Genomic DNA, 17,198 nt, shown 5'->3' with positions numbered 1-17,198 from the left:
TGTGATAGAAGCACAAAGCCCTGTACACCACTGATGGATTTGCATGCTGCAGCAATTCGACAAGGATGCCTATATGAGAAAAAGGCGAGAGACCGGTATAAACGGAGCTGCGCCATTTGTCCCACCAGACACCAGTGTGTATTTACACTAAACTATAAAACTACACACACACACGATTTAGTAAATGAACGATTTTAGTAAACGATTTTCGTTCATTTTTTCCAAGGGAAAAATGAACGAAAATGGTTTACTAAAATCGTTCATTTACTAAATGTAACGTACGATTTTTTTGAACTGCAAACGATTTTTGCATATTAACTTAATGAAAATCGTTGAGTTGGCCAGTCTGACTGAACTACAAACGTGAACGAGCATGAACGATAATCGTTCATCGTTTTCACTCAGAAAGTGAATGATTTTTTCAACGATTGAACGATAAATATCGTTAACGATAATCGTTCAAATAATCGTGTGTAAGCACCTTACGCCCTCAGTACACTATGATCATGCTTGTGTGAGGCTGAGCTGCATAAAAGACGCTACGTAGTGCAAACATGACGCAAAAGTCTGAAGCTAGCTATCTACGTTGCACCATATAGCGCAGAATTGGTAGGTGAATAAGGACACACTGAATATAAATATATTATATCATTTTTCTAACCACTGTGTGCACACAACATATTTTGGATACAATAGTTTTTGTTTTATTTAATTTTATATGCATTTTGTAGTTTATATGGATGTGTTATTGTTAATTAATTCTGAGATCACTCGTAAATTAAGGTAGATGTTAAGTACAGTACACCGATTATCCCTACTATTTGTGACAGAGGGTCGTTCGGGTAATCGTATAATGTATTAAACCAAACAGAGCAACCTAACAGTCCAGGTTTTAAGGATATCCATGATGGAGCACAGATTGTTAAATAAAATTGACTGATGTACTAATTAAGTCACCTGTGCACAAGCATGGAAATCCTTAAAATCTGATGGAGTGTTAGGGTGCCTTGAGGGCAGAGCTTCAGTGCCGGGGGCCTTGAGGGCAGAGCTTCAGTGCCGGGGGCCTTGAGGGCAGAGCTTCAGTGCCGGGTGACTTGAGGGCAGAGCTTCAGTGCCGGGTGACTTGAGGGCAGAGCTTCAGTGCCGGGTGACTTGAGGGCAGAGCTTCAGTGCCGGGTGACTTGAGGGCAGAGCTTCAGTGCCGGGTGCCTTGAGGGCAGAGCTTCAAAACCTCTGAATTAAACTATGGGCCCGATTCCGAGATGTACGCTAATGCACTCGCAACTGCATTCGCTCACTGATCACAGTAACCTTCCATAGCACAGTGGAGCATAGGGACGCCCCCTGAGGCCTTCTCATCTCATATCTGTCTGACGGCGTGCAACAGTATAAACATTGGTACCATCGTTGCATATCGGGAAGTCACGCAGCATACGAGTCAAGTCTGACCAGACACAAACGCAGCGTCTCTCCTGACACGTAGAGAGCTCTAATGCTGCGAAGGAGAACGCAATGGCTCATTTATGCACGCTCATGAAACAGCGTTTAAAAGGTCCGACACGCCTGCATTTCTTTAATCACACCCACGGTTACAAACCCCCAAACGCTGACTACCTATCATTCACTTTGCGAGTGGTTCCTATGTACAAGAGTAATCGCAACTGCTACGTGTGCGCAGTACGGCTTTCGCCCACTAGCAAACAATGGCTCCATCTGGGAAAATATCGGCTTTGTGAAAATCTCTGAATCAGGACCTCTCTCTCTCTTTTTTTAGGGTGTTTTTTTTTTTTTTTTTTTTTTTACAATAAAATGTCGTTTTTATGGGCTAATGTACTATGAAATAAATATTTTTGGCTCACAGTACATCGTGTTCCGATAACTGCCACTTCGGGTAATTGGCGTTTGGATAATCCTACTGTATTAAATTGCAAGGCTTCAGTTTGTAGGCACACTTATTAATGAAACACATTTTTCCTTTTATAAGCTGAAGGCAAATTATATTTTCAGTATATTGTCATTCACAGAGCGCAGTGTATGTTTCCCTCACACTCTACAGACCTAACAGGAAAGCTGCTAAGAATAAATAAACAGGGAATATGGGACCATCTCCTCCCGCCTCCCCACCCCCTACTTTATTCCAGCCACAACATCTTTCCAGACAGACCATGTAGGATTATTACGTAACTACCAGGGATGTGCAGTCAGGATAGGCAGGGGAGACCGAGCCTCCCGTGTCATACCCCTGAGATAGGATATAAAAATTATTACAATAATACAAAGAAGAGATTTAAAACTTTTGTTTATTGTAATCATTTTTATAGCTAACACTCGCCAGCTTTGTGGAGCTCCCTGGGACTGCAGGGAGATAAGAGAAGAGGCAGCAACAGCTCAGCCTCGTTTCTGTATAGTCAGACTCTGCTTGCACAGGTGGGGGCGGGGCCACACCACAGGCAGTAAGCTGCACAGAAAGAGAGCAAATAGAGGCATGCCTATGGGGCGAGCCTTGAGCACTGATGGACACCTTGGATGTGTCACGTGACCAGAAAGTGCACTGCAGTGTTTAGAGATTGGAGCTCAGCAGCAAGAGAAAACACAGTGATGCATGTAGGTGATTCAATGGACACTGAAGCTTAGTGTAGTGAGGGAAGAGCTACAGTGAGTAGGGGGTGAGACAGAATCCCAGCACTCAGACCCATCTTCAGGTGTGCCTCCCCAGCCATTGACCTCACCGCACATCACTGGTAACTACACTATATGTTTGGTAACACATTTGTTATCAGCACAATAAACTGAAAATGTAATTTGAACCTTATAAACATATAAACTGTAGGTACATGGACACAAAACACCACAAGATAACTTTACTCAAAACTAGAAAGTAGACTTGGTTTGAATTCATTAAGATAAAAAAAATACATTAAAAACCCCTAAAAAACGTTTGCATACCATGTATGTTCCATTTCACATTCACAGCAAGGGTTCCTCACCACACTCCCCCTTCCTGCTTGGCAAAACCAGAGCCCCTCCCCTGAGGAGAGTGGGGCGGGACCATTACACCCAGTAGTGCAGTGGTGTCAAACTCGGGCCCTCCAGCCGCTGTGGGACTACTTATCCCAGCATGCCCTGCCACAGTTTTAGCATGCCCTAATAGCAAAACTCTGGGAGTGCATGTTGGGATGTGTAATTCCACTGCAGCTGAAGGGCCCGAGTTTGACAGCACTGCACTAGTAACAGGTGAGAGAAAGTCGGTCAGGTTAGTTGTTTTTTTTTCCTCCCTTTTAATTTTAGTTTATTGAATCCAAGCAATGCTAAATGCTTAGCTTTGGGTAACGTTATCCTTTAAAGCAGGACAGTAGTACTATAAGCATTTTTTTTTATTCTTTTGGGGGGGGGGGGGGGGGGTACATTTTTGGATCAGTCTGGGTTTTCCTTATTCCCTGATCGGTTACTTAGAACATTTCTTAATGGAAAAATGAAGTTTAGTAGAAGTGTAAGAGTGGCTATATTTACTACGCAGACTTTTGTGTACCTACCAGCTCTGCGTGCACCTTCAGGTGGGACTGCAGCTTGTACTTGTCAGGGCTGGAGTAGTTGCATCCTGCTGCCGGGCACTTCATGGATATATTGCTGTGTTTCTGTATTACGTGACGCTTCAGGCAGTTCTTGGTGATGGAGGAGTAGCTGCACTGGGAGCAGTAGTACAGATGCTCTCGGGTGTGGGTGCGGATGTGCATATCGTAATGGACCTGATACCAGAACAGCTTGCCTGTCAGTAAAGACAAAATGGGCACAGTGCGCAAGTCAGACAGAGGCAATGCTTAAATATTGGGTGAGATTTATCAAAGCTTGGAAGAGAGATAAAGTACCAACCAATCAGCTCCTAAACTGTCATTTTACAGGCTTCTGGGCCTATTTACGAAGTCTTGGATAGGAGATAAAGTGGACAGAAAGTACCAAGCAACCAGCTCCTGTAATTTTTCAAACGCAGCCTGTGACGGGATGTAGTTATGAGACCCGAAGCCACAAGGCCACCGGCCTCAATCCCGACATCCAAATCCCGACAAGGGATTTAAGATATGTAGGCGTCTTAATCCCGACGCCGGGACTCCGAACTGAACGAGGTAGGTCCGGGCGCCCTTAGCATCTAGTCGCGGGGGTTAGCTTTAGGAAGCTTAGAAGGGTTAGGTTTATTTTTATTTTTTTTGGAGGGGAGTTAGGCAACCCTAGGGGGGATGGTTAGGGTTAGTCACCCACAGAGGGAAGGTTAGGTTTACGGTGTGGTAAGGGGAGGTTAGGGTTAGTCACCCACAGAGGGAGGGTTAGGTTTATGGTGTGGTATGGGGGGGGGTTAGGGTTAGTCACCCCCAGGGGGAAGTTAGGGTAAGGCACCACTAAGGGAGGGTTAGGGATAGGATACTTACCTGCTCTGTCGGGAACTTCAACTTCGAGCTGCTGCCGGGACTTCATACCCATTCCCCTGTGACATAGCAGTTAGGAGCTGATTGGCAGGTACTTTATCGCTATCCAAGGCTTAGTAAATAGACCCCTTTGTTTGAAAAAAAAGAGACAGTTAGGAGCTGATTGTTTGGTACTTTATCTCTTCTCATTTTACCGCTCTCCAAGCTCTGATATACAGTATATCCCCCATAGTCCCATTAGTGCACTCTTCACCAAAACCCCTTATCCTAATGGTAGATGTATCTCCCCCGGAGACCCCCAATAATAATGGACCTACACAAAGAAGGACACAAGGTGCAGAGTTTACCGCTGTGATGTAATGTGAGCCCATGGACAATAATTTAGGGCAACTCCCCAGCACCAATAGTTCCAGCACTCTCAATGCTATTATATGATCGGATGACTGCAGTGATGGTACAATACAGCAGAAACATTAATATTCAATTACAAGGGCTCCATCAAAATGTCTGCCTCCAATGTGCAGGTGACAGGTACACTTTAAGGGGGTCTCCATGTTCACAAAACGGAAAAAGTATTCTTTTGTACATAAGTACCTGCATTATATACTAAAATACACCTATTTGTTTTTCTAGCTGTATTATTGATACACCACCAAACACATATTACATATCCAAATTTAAATATCTCAGCCTGATAAATTATTCTCCATGCTCAACTCTTCTAAGAAAGGAATCTGTATGGGTGCCCACATGTGGAGCAGGGAATGATTACTGCCGCGTCTATATTACGTAAATATGTTCCATTATGCTCTCTTTCATCCCCCTGCCATAGTTTGCCATGTCAGGGGGCACAGGCCTCTCTTTGGGATCAATTCAAGCAGACATGAGGGGAAGCGAGGTGCCACTGTAACGGCATGGAAACACCGCCAATGGCAACGTAACCACCTCACGGCCCGATCTCGCTCCGGACACGTGGATTTTTGTAGGCAAAATTAGAAGAGCTTCAGCTGTCCACAATGGAGTCAGTGTAGCACGCTCTACGTTTTAACAGAGCAGCAGGGGAAAGTCAGAACAACATTTAAGAATCTATTTCAATGATGCATGCCTGAAAATTAAAATTTAGGAGATTTACCAAACCTTCTAAAGGGGTCAAGTGGACAAGTTGTCCATAGCAACCAGATTCTAGCTTTCGTTTGCCTAGGATCCGATATAAAACAACAGCTTGAATCTGATTGGTTGGTACGGGAAAAGCCTCCCCTTGAGGCTTGATGAATCTACTCCCCCTTAGAAATGTTACACAAGGCTCCTCCACCTTACGATCTTAACACGAGTCTCAACTTTGCAGAGATAAGTAATTTTTATTTACTCTGGAAATAAAAATTCCAAACAAACGCTCTAATATCACTTAAAAAAAAAAATTATATATATTTTGGCCCATTTTTCCCCATAACCTATCCCTCTCCTTACCACAATATTCACACTCCAATTCACCATAAATCTTCCTGATTTTCTGAAATAAAACAGTGTTCAGCTGTCTCTTGTGCAATCCGTTCAGAATCACCATGAAAGCAGCGGTTTGCCCTGAGTTGTGCGGCACAGAGTTCGGAACGGGAAGCGGGTGGTGGTGCCCAATATCCGTGCTCTCCCGGGCACCTTGCTGGCTGCCGCTCTGATCAGATGCAAATGAAATCTGTTGAGCGAGACCTTGCAAGTCTGTGGGTTTTAAGTGGGAGATTTCACTTGTAACCTGACTGACGGCTCCGGAATGGTTACTGTCACTTTGTACGTTTCCTAGATTAGCATATAAATGATTATTCTCCTTCTCTGTCAAACGATGGAAGAGTTCTTCATTTGACACCTCGGAAGACATGTCTGGTGAGCCAGGCAGCTTTGTCGTGGTGCAGTCTGTTATACTTTCTGCTCGCTCGAGTGTCTCTTCGTGGATTTTGGAAAGCAAACCGTCCCTTTGTGATTTTAAGTCCTGAGCTTGCTCCAGATCCTGCTCGCAGGTTTGAGGCTCCAGCACGGAAGACATTGCAACGTCTTCAGCGATGGCGCCGAGAGCTTCTTGCTGAATGTCGCTGCCCGGCTCCAGAAGACAAAAACTTTGATTGATGGAGTCGTGGAATACAGAGTCCTCTTGTATGTCTGGGTGAAATTCCTTGATGTGAGCTTTTAGTCTTACGGTGCTCACAAATTTTTTCCAACAGTGCGAGCACACGTAGACGAAGGGGTGCTTACGGATGTGCAGCTCGAGGGATTGGTACTTGGTCGCGCCGTGGTCGCAAAGCTCGCAAGCAAAAGGTCTCTCGTCGCCGTGGACCAGCATGTGCCGGTCTCGCTCCAGCTCGTTTTTGAACTTGCGCTCGCAAATGTGACAATCGTAAAGGAGCTGGCGCTTCCCCTCTCTGGTCAGCAGCTTGAGCTCGTCAAAGGTCTCCAGCACCTTCTTGTCCATCAGGTCGTGCGTTTCTTTCATGTGCTTGATGAGATTCTTGATGTCGGAGTACTTCTTCTTGCAGAAGCGGCAGTGCTGCTTGATCTTCTTATGGACGCGCTCCACGTGCACCTTGAGGTGCCCCTTGCTGAGGCAGCTGAAGGCGCAGTGGTCGCAGCTGAACTTCTCTCCGGTGTGCTTCCTCATGTGCACGCTGAGGTTGGCCTTAATGGCGCTGGCGTAGTTACAGAGGGGGCACTTGTACGGTTTCTCATTGGTGTGGATGCGCAGGTGGGCTTGCAGCGAGTGCTTGAATTTGAAAACCTTATTGCAATATTCACAGGTGAAAATCTTCAGCTGGGTCGGACCTACTCTGCAAGAAAAAAATAAAAACCAAAAAGAACGGACAAAGGTTAAAAAGGATCGGTTGATGCTAAAACATTGTTCAGCTTTCTTGCGCTAGAGTTACCCAGTCTGGCGTTCCAAAATATGAAATAGCTTATTAATTTGTGAAGACTGTCGGGTCTCATCGCCTGGATAAGGCTGCCTAGGAGACGCTCCCGGCCAATTAGTGAGAACAGAGATGGGAAACGGAACTAAAACTGGAAACGGTTTAGGAAAACGGTCACCGGTGCAAAACGGATAAGTGATGCTCTCCGTAATGCACGTAGCTGTACAGTGGTGTTAGAAAGTGTGTCTGAATAAATGTGTCCGTAAATGTGTAGAAAATTAATGAGAAAGCATAATCTGTACATTTATCCATCAAAGGGGAGGGTAGGACAGATGGTGTAATGGTTAGCAATACTGCTTCACAGAACAGAGGTCGTGGGTTCGATTCCCACTATGGACCTAACTGTGAGTTTGTACAGATGGGTCTGCATGTATCTTACTTCTTTACCCGCGTTAAACAGCCCTTTTTGTCACGCCATGCGCAGAGCATCTTTCCGTGCGGCCTTTTACCTTCAAATGCGTCTTATTCGCAAACGCGGCTTCTGCCAATTAAATGATACAGTATGTGGCATGTTTATATTCTGTGTGCGGCTGTGGGTGTTTCTGCATGAGATAGGCTACGCTACAGTGGGCCTGATTCAGCAAGGAACGCAGTTGCTTATACGCAGGCAATCAGTCGATTAATTCACACTGTGCATGCATCGCAGAGCGCGTGAGCCAGACGCTGCAGCCAGAACTGCGTACACAGAGGCTACACAGAGGAACAACAGAGTGATTGACAGGAAGTGCCGTTTGTGGGTGGTGACGGGGGGGGCATTGGTCGTGCGAACGCAGGTGTGCCAGTGCGTTTCAACGCCGTTGCATGGGCGTGCATAAATTATCCACTGCGATAACAGACGCTTCCTGAGTACTCATAGCGTGCGCAGAGCTTAGCAATTCCCGAGTGAGGTCTGGACTTCCTGAACTGTGAGTCTGGGTCTGATGTTACTCCATGTTACCGATTGTTTTGCTATGTTGGCCAATTGTACGAATGAGAGTAAGGGGAAGTGGGCGTACTTAGGTCAGGCTGCGTACGCAATGCGAAATGAAACCATTTAAATATCACTGCTCATATTCGCAACGCAGTTGCATTCTTATAAGCAGAATTGCGATCCATAGTGAATCAGGCCCAGTGTCACAGCTACTGCGGCTGTATCTGAATGCAAAATGCTACGTTACAGTGTCACAGCCACTGCGGCCGTATCTGAATGCAAAATGCTGCGTTACAGTGTCACAGCTACTGCGGCTGTATCTGCATGCAAAATGCTACGTTACAGTGTCACAGCCACTGCGGCCGTATCTGAATGCAAAATGCTGCGTTACAGTGTCACAGCTACTGCGGCTATATCTGCATGCAAAATGCTACGTTACAGTGTCACAGCCACTGCGGCTGTATCTGAATGCAAAATGCTACGTTACAGTGTCACAGCCACTGCGGCTGTATCTGAATGCAAAATGCTACGTTACAGTGTCACAGCCACTGCGGCTGTATCTGAATGCAAAAACAAGAGATATGGTAAGAACTTACCTTTGTTATCTCTGTTTCTACGAAGTCCATAGGGTCCACAGGGTTGACCTTGGGGTATAGGTTGGGAACCAAATCCGGGCACCACGCAGTTAAAGCTTTTAGCTCCCAGGATGCACTTGGGTCCACTCTCCCTATAACCCCGCCCCCCAGCCAGAGGCACCTCAGATTGTAAGTAGCCAAAGGCCGGAGGAGGAGAGAAAAAGAGAGAGAAAACTGGAACACTCTAGAACCATACTCACAGAAAAGGAGACGGGAAGCCGGTGACCAGTAACACAGCCCATATGAAGCCAGGTGCGTCAGGGCGGGCGCCCTGTGGACCCTATGGACTTCGTAGAAACAGAGATAACAAAGGTAAGTTCTTACCATATCTCTTGTTTTCTACTTCAGGGTCCATAGGGGGTCCACAGGGTTGACCTTGGGGATGTCCCAAAGCAGTTCAACCAAGGGTGGGGACGCTCCTGTGCTGAGAGGAGAATCCGTCGCCAAAAAGGAAGCATCCTGAGAGGCAAAGGAAACCAATGCCTAGAACCTTAAAAAGGTATGGACAGAAGACCACGTGGACACCTAGTAAGGCAAAACAGCCGAGGCGCCACGACGAGCCGCCCACGAGGGTTACACGGCCCGAGAAAAAAAACAAGCCTCAACGACAGAAATGCCCACCCATGGGTAGGCCCCTGAGGAAGACATACGAGGCCATCCAGTCAACATTTCATTATAGGCCGGCCATCGTTTCCTGTTAAAACCAGAAACCGCAGACCACCAATAAGGAGTCCGCTTACCATAAGGAACTTGAACGGATCACATAAAGCCAAAGAGGCCGGACCACAGTCCATGAGGCCACAACAGCCGAGAGGACTGGGAACTGAATGGCCATACCATAAGTTCCAGAATAATATGGAACCTAAAAACCACTTTAAGAAGAAACACAGGGCGAGAGCAACTCACACCCTGACATGATGCCCTCCAGAAGAGGGAGCCACATGAGAACGCTCCCCATTCAGACACTCTCCTGGTTGATTTAAACACCCTGAGAGAGAGAGAGAGAGAGCTTAAACAATAGACCATGTAATGGCTATCACAACCAGCGGTTCCATTGACTGTCCCCGGAGGGAACAAAGAACCACTACTAACTCCCCAGGAGTCCCTAGGGAGGACAAGTGGAGACATAATCCAGAAAACACTCCAAAGGATGAACTGGATATCAGAGCGGAGCAATTCCATATCTTAACCATACCGACAGTGTAGAGATCCGCACTGTCAGGAAGGCCAGGCCAAGGGTGAAACCCAAGCCAGCTGGAAGGAATGCCAGAATATCTGGAAATCCTGGACACCGGAGGATCGTATCGACAGGTACGATACCATAAGAATTATGTATGCCACAGTCCGTGGCAGATCCCAGCAAAGTCTGGCCTATCTGCTCTAAACATCTCAATGAAGACAGAGCCAGGGAAGCCCGAGGACCACAGTAGGGGCGCAGTTAAAGACAAGCGATCCAGATCCAGGGAAAAACAAGGACCCTGAGACAACAGGTCCAGATAGTGAAGCAGTAGGAACGGAGCATCGAGGAGGAGACTCCGAAAATCTTAGTACCAGTGATGTCTGGGACGACCTGGAGCCCCCAGAAGGAAAGCCCCTCCGTCTCGAATTAAACTTCCGAAGACCTCGAGGAAGAAGGGAGACCGGAGGACACAGGTACACAAAGTGGAAGGACCACTTCACTGACAAAGAGTCACTGAAGGTAGCTTCAGTACTCCTAGAGCTGGACTGTAACACCGGTAATGTGTGATCGAGTCAGAAGGCCATGGGGATCAATCCCCTCAGGGAGGCCCCCTCTGCTCACCAGGAGTTGAAACCTCTCTTGGAGAAGAGACTAGTCCCCGGGATGCACGCCGTGACGGCTGAGGAAGCCCGCTTCCCAATGGAGAGCTCCGGGAATAAACACCGCAGAGTTGGCCAGGAGAAGACCCTTGGACTATGTCAGAATGGGTGACATTCCTAACATTGCCACCCAACTACCAGTGTTGCCTAGATGGAAGCCACTGTTGTGACACTGTCGGACTGAACCTATTCAGGTTAACCGTGACAAATGGGTTAGGCCAAAGTGAAAGTCCAAGACAGCTTAAAGTATCAACAAGTTAAGTGGCAGGGCAGAAGCGACAGACGTCCAACTGCCCCGAAATGAATGCGGACCATACACTGTCTTTAGCAAAGAACACCCTGGACGAGATGGCCATAGCCACCCGGACAGAGACCAACTCGCCTCCGTAGAAAGTATCATCGTTCGAACAGCGATCCGATGGAAAAAACTCGATCCATCTGGAGGGGAGTCAATTATGGCAAGGCCTGGAATGGAACTGAGCACATTCCACCCTACCAAAAGGTAGACACTCTGGTAGACCGCGCATCACAAAGAGTAATGACATATGTCGACTGCGTAGATATCCGCACACTCGAAGTTGAAGAGTGGAGATCTTGTCTTACGCCAGAAAAATTCTCAGATTCTGAGAATCCAGCAGTGCTCCCAGATGAAGAAAACCCTGTGAGGGATGCAGGGAGGACTTTTCTGTGACGAGAAGAAGCCCCGGTTATCCTGACCTGGCGGTAAAGTACCTTGGTGATCCTGCTAAAAGTAGGAGACCGTCCAGAGAAAGGAGCATACGGATACACTGAACAGGTGAACTGTCAGAAAATCCATAAAGCTGGTAAACCCCGGTGGAGTTGAGGACAGCCCCAAAAGGCAGAGCCCGAAACTTACAAGTGTTGCTGTGGCACAGCAAACCTGAACCCATGCTGATGAGAGGGCTCTGTACGTACCCGTAGGTACGTATCCTGAATACTCGGATATACCATAAAATCCCCAGGTTCCAAACATCGGATGATGGAGCATGGACGATTCCACCTGAGTCAAGGCACCGTTGGAATCTGATTCAGGGATTTGAGACAGAGTATAGGCAAAGGAGGACCAGTCGGTCACCGCCCCAAAAAGAAAGTAGAACAACCAGTCCCTCACTGAGATAGTGAGGTTGGCCGAAATAGCTCTGCTTACCACAAAGACTGTATAGCTTTCTGGGATTGTAAGGCCCTGATCAGTTCTGAAGAAGGGCCCGTGTAACAATGCCTGTGAGGAGGCTGCATGAGCAATGAGAGGCCGTTGAGAATCAGTACCTCACTCTGGAAATTCCCCAGATGTAGACCTGTCCCGTCAGGCTGAGGGTATATCCTCAGGTGTAGAAACAGGGTCGTCCGGAAGTCCAGGACTGCTCGGTACTGGATATGGTGGCCCCCGTGGAGGCCGACAGCCTAGGAAAAAACAGGCCTTTAGGCTGACCCTGAGGACAAAAAGACTTAACAGAGTTAGTCCGAATGTAGTGGGAGTAGCTAAAGACGGTATCTCCCCATTAGTGATACTGCCAATGATGCAACGATCTTGTCAAGGTCAGGACCAAACAAGAACTTCCCCCTGGAAGGAGTGTGCACCTCTGCTTTCCCATAACGCAGCCATAGGGTACTGCGGCGGATACAGACGCCGCCGAAACCCTGAAAGTTAGAAGACCGGCATCCCATGAGGTAATCCCACATATGACCACTGCATATTTTGTGAGCGGCAAAAAGATATTTGAACCTCAGACGTGTTGGAGGGGAAAAACGTCACAAAAGCATCACCATGCGATGGCCATGGTAGGACGGGCAACAGGCCCTGAAAACTTGAGTACATTGATTTCAGGCAAAGTTACCACCTACGGATCCGTAAAATTCGTCCAGGCCGGGATGGGAGGCGTATTAATGCCTGTAACCCGATGATTAACATACAAATCCATCCCAGAAAGGGATTTCCATTACTTGTGAGGACCCTCAGGGAATGGGAAACAGGAGGCCTTTGTGACTCCTCGTATCTGGGGACAGCCAGACTCCCGCTATGAGATCCACCCGCTGGGCAGAAAACGGGAGATGTATGATACTGGTGCAGGATCGACATTCTCTATATCCAGAATGAGCCTGGCTACCAGCCCCAAAGCAGGGATAATAATACTTGAGATCGGCTCCCCCCCGTGAGAGGGAAAGAGCCGAATATACCATCCAGTTCACGGCAGAGCCACTGGTCAGTAACCACAGGGCGTATATCACGCCAATTAGTATTTCGTATAAAACGACATCCACCAGGGTGGCCGTTGTGGTAATCCCTGCAAGGGGAATGACAGACCGATGTGGTATCGGAGGTAATTCATGTACTGTGAAAAACCCCGGCAGGGAGCGATAGTCTGTGACACAGGGGTAAATTGCAAGAAATTGCGAGATACCCCGAGTTCAAAAGGGCAGTATGGTGAAGTAACTCCCAGCGAGTGACGACAATGGGGCCCGCCCGGCGATCCTCAAAGGAGAGGATCCTGAGAAACAACGCCCTTTAAGGGGGTCGTGCAAGGGGCCCGGCACCAGATGGTGCCGCATACGTAAACCTTTCTGAGTTAAAATCCTCCGCACTAATTCCTGCAGGCTATGACTTGCAGGATAGCAATAATGGGTGCAGTATCGTGTGCAATCTCCTGGTCAGATATATCTGACTATCTTGACGGAAATATTAAGCAGCGCCATACCGGTCCTGACTGACGCTAAGATTAGCTGCAGGAACCCATTATCAGCGTACGCAACTCACAGTTCCATCTAAAATATGGCAACGTGCAGCACGCAACAGTATGTGACAAACCTCACAGATATTAACAAATATATATATGTGAGGTCTCAGAACCACCCCAGGTACACCTGTATTAGGGCAGATAAAGAAAAGGGATAGATATACACTGACAGGTGAGAGAAAAAGCAGACAGTCAGCACTAGCATAAGTCACATACAATGCAGAAAAATATATATACATACATAAGCATGACATATAATATACTGCACAATGTCGCTACATTCAACTGCCCAGATTCAGTGTCTGGGAAGGCTATAGCGCTGTGTACACTCACCCAAAATGGCCAGGTACGCAGGGGGACTGGGCTCACTGTCATCCTAGGAGTTCTGCAGCACCACAGAGAGAAAATGGCCGCTGGAGACCTCAGAAGAAGCGTGGCCCGCGGAGGAAGCAGCTCAGCGACGCCAGACTGTAGTATTGAAAGGCGCGCTGAGCTGAGGGGAGGAGCCGCTAGACAGGGAAGGCTTCCTCCCCTGGCTAGCAATTAACCCCCCGGGATGCCGGCTCCCGCTGCCGCTATAATCCCTGGTGGGCTGTGGACACGCGGGGTATGCCTCCATGGAGGGGGAGCCCGCCGCCACCGCTAGCGCCTCCGGTCTGTCCCCAGAGACCGGAGGCATAAGGCTGCATTATTCACACGTGGATCACCGCAAGCGGTGACCACGCGACTTACCTGTCCCCGTCGATCCGGCAGCAGCCCAGGGATTCCTCCAGAGCCCGGCTAGTACAGACTCTGGGGTCCCGCTGCGATCCCCAGATCTGTACTGGCGTCGCAGCGCCGGCGGGGTGTAGGAGCGGCAGCTCAGACGTCCATTGGACAGTCTGATGCTGCCGCTCTGAAGAGTAGTAAAAAAATAATAAAATAAAACTCTTTTAAGCTTAGGGGCTGCTAAGCAGCCCCCCTGCAGTAACGGTGACCCGACTCCGGCCGGGCACCAACTTAAACTGAGGTGCCTCTGGCTGGGGGGCGGGGTTATAGGGAGAGTGGACCCAAGTGCATCCTGGGAGCTAAAAGCTTTAACTGCGTGGTGCCCGGATTTGGTTCCCAACCTATACCCCAAGGTCAACCCTGTGGACCCCCTATGGACCCTGAAGTAGAAATGCTGCGTTACAGTGTCACAGCCACTGCGGCTGTATCTGAATGCAAAATGCTGCGTTATAGTGTCACAGCTACTGCGGCCGTATCTGCATAATTAAGCTACCTTAATTCAAGTGTTTGATATCTTAAAACTAGCCAAGACCAAACATGAGCTTATTCTATATTTCAGCCGGTACACTTAACAAAAACACACAAGAGAAAAGCAGATGGCCATCTAATAATACCCCTTTTACACCAAAGTCCCAGGTCTGACCCGGGATTTGAAACACGTTTCCAACCCGGATCAGACCTGGGACAGACCCCCTTTTACACCACGGTTGGTACCATTCACACCAGAGCCTGGGTCAGCACTGACTCGGCTCTCCAGCGCAGGTGAGCAGCGTATCTTCCCCTCCCTCCCCCTCCGCGACCCACTTACCATACTCTGCAGCGGTCCGGAGGCATGTGCGCTGCTCCGTTCCGGTCGCCGGCGCTGGTTGCAGTGGATGCTTGGAGATGATGTCACCTCCAAGCACCGCTGAAGCCAGCCAATCAGCTAGCATGCGCCACAACCTGGGTCATCGTGACACGAAGTAGCGCCGTTTACACTGCAGGGTGACACGGGAACGACCCGTACTCAACCCTGCAAGCTAGCCGGGTCAGATCCCGGGTTCTGGACCCGGGTTGATCCGTTTACACTAACAATAATCCCGGGTTGATGCGCGATAACGTGCATCAACCCGCGATTTTTCAGTCAGTGAAAAAGGGGTATAACTTACTTAAGTTAATAGCGATGCAAATAGCGAGTTTTACCCTACAGCACACGCGCAGATGCGAGCTTACACATTTTTGTGATCGATTCCGTGTTGAGCAGATCCCTGCCGGATCTCGCATTGTGCAAGACGTTCGGCAACACGCAAGAGATGTGTCTCATGGGACTGTCATGGGTATGTAGAAGGGAAGGCTGCATCAGACGGGTCTCTTACACCTTAGCATGGGACTGGTACATGTGACGCTACGAATGACGACGATTGTGTCGGCGAGCTCGAAGACGCACACATGTTCTCGCACTAGCTCATAGATATCCCGCATTAGTATAAATGTAGTAGATCAGGCTACCGCGGCCTCATGCAAAACCAGCCACTTTGCATTCTACAGAATCAGCCCCAGTGGTCCCATTCTGAATGCAAGGCGTGCGGCACCAGGGGGCCCCCCATTGAGGCAGGGGCTTGTGTGCGCAACACAAGGGATGTAGTCAAAAGGTCGACTATGATGACAGCTATGATGTCGACATTGTTAAAAGTGTCAACCTGCAAAGTGCTGACATTGTCAACGTCGACGGGTGAAATGTCGACAAAAGACTTGGGCTGGGGTAGGAGGGAGGTTGAGGGGGAGGTGGCTAGGGATGAATACCTTCCAACATGACCCTCTCCAGGAGGGACACAATGCTCTGGTCCTGGACTTCCCTGGTAATGTATGATTGGTGGCGGCTCCAGCTCAGTCCACAATTCAAATAGGGGAGTCACACCAACTGCCAGTGAGTCCCAGACAGTGATGTTGGGCAGTGTGTGAAATGACAGTTGGTGCGGCTCCCCTATTTGAATTTTGAACTGTGCTGCAGCCCCACCTCTTACCAGGGAAGTCCAGGACCAGAGCATTGTGTCCCTCCTGGAGAGGGTCATGTTGGGAGGTATGGGGATGTGATGCAGGGATAGGTTAGGGATCAGGGTTAGTGGAGACATAAATCACTAGAAGGCAGCAGGAACCCGGAAGTCCGTCACAAGACCGCCGGGCCCCGGGACCAGAATGTGGAAAGAAAATGTCAGCGGGCTCAAAGCAATTCACTGGGCAGCCTCCACTCCGTCAGGTGTGCGCAACTTGCGGCCCTACTTCTCTGTACTAGTGATTTGGATAATACCTGATCTCCAAGCAGCAGCAACAAAGGAATAATTGCAGTAACTCTGGATAGGGAAACATTATGGTAGATTACAGATCATCAGCAGTTTAAAAAAATTTAAAGAATCTGTATCTCATATATATTGGAGGGTTACAGCAACTCACACTTATTATTAATGTTCATTAAAAGAGTTGTTCACCACAGAGGAATTTACTGAGAGTGATAGTAGCCCCATTATTATGTAAGAGCAGAACGACTTGTCTACCAGAGCGATGGGCCCAATGTATCAGCATCCAGCCAGCATTGTATACACACATACCAGTAACGGGTACATCGTATGCCGGGAGACTTGTGATAATGGTGGGCGATGTGCTAGGGGTCACCAGCGAGTTTTTGAATCGTACGTGGCTAAATCGATCACATGACGTCACCGTAAACCCTACTACCGTGTTAGTAGCTACTCAAGAAGAATATACAAAGGCTAAAATACCACTGTTGCTACCTGCTTGGATTAGCGGACTGTTCCTGGGGCACTTGCTGGATGGCATACTCCTGGTATCCTCTCCTCTGCCCCTGCTCTGGATCGGCCGGCTGAGTGTTCGCTTCAGGCTCAGCCGCTGGGGCCGCGGCTTCGATCGGAATAATTTTTGTTGCTCCTGTC

General features: G+C 48.4%; 1 protein-coding gene across 3 annotated transcripts in view; it reads right to left on the bottom strand.

Moving 5' to 3' along the window:
- ZFAT (zinc finger and AT-hook domain containing) overlaps positions 1-17,198 on the bottom strand; it is a 214,268-nt gene that overhangs the window by 135,360 nt on the left and 61,710 nt on the right. For all 3 annotated transcript variants that reach the window (XM_088443007.1, XM_088443006.1, XM_088443005.1), the window contains exons 5-7: positions 17,040-17,193; positions 5,886-7,228; positions 3,534-3,766 (exon numbers count right to left, since the gene is read on the bottom strand). In XM_088443007.1, coding sequence (XP_088299133.1) covers positions 3,534-3,766; positions 5,886-7,228; positions 17,040-17,193 — 1,730 coding nt within the window. The remainder of the gene's footprint in view (positions 1-3,533; positions 3,767-5,885; positions 7,229-17,039; positions 17,194-17,198) is intronic.

Source organism: Taudactylus pleione, unplaced genomic scaffold (assembly GCF_031769625.1).
Source record: "Taudactylus pleione unplaced genomic scaffold, aTauple2 ptg000321l, whole genome shotgun sequence".
Taxonomy (NCBI): domain Eukaryota; kingdom Metazoa; phylum Chordata; class Amphibia; order Anura; family Myobatrachidae; genus Taudactylus; species Taudactylus pleione.
The sequence above is the reverse complement of the archived record's forward strand: the minus strand, read 5'-3'. Positions and strand labels throughout refer to the sequence as shown.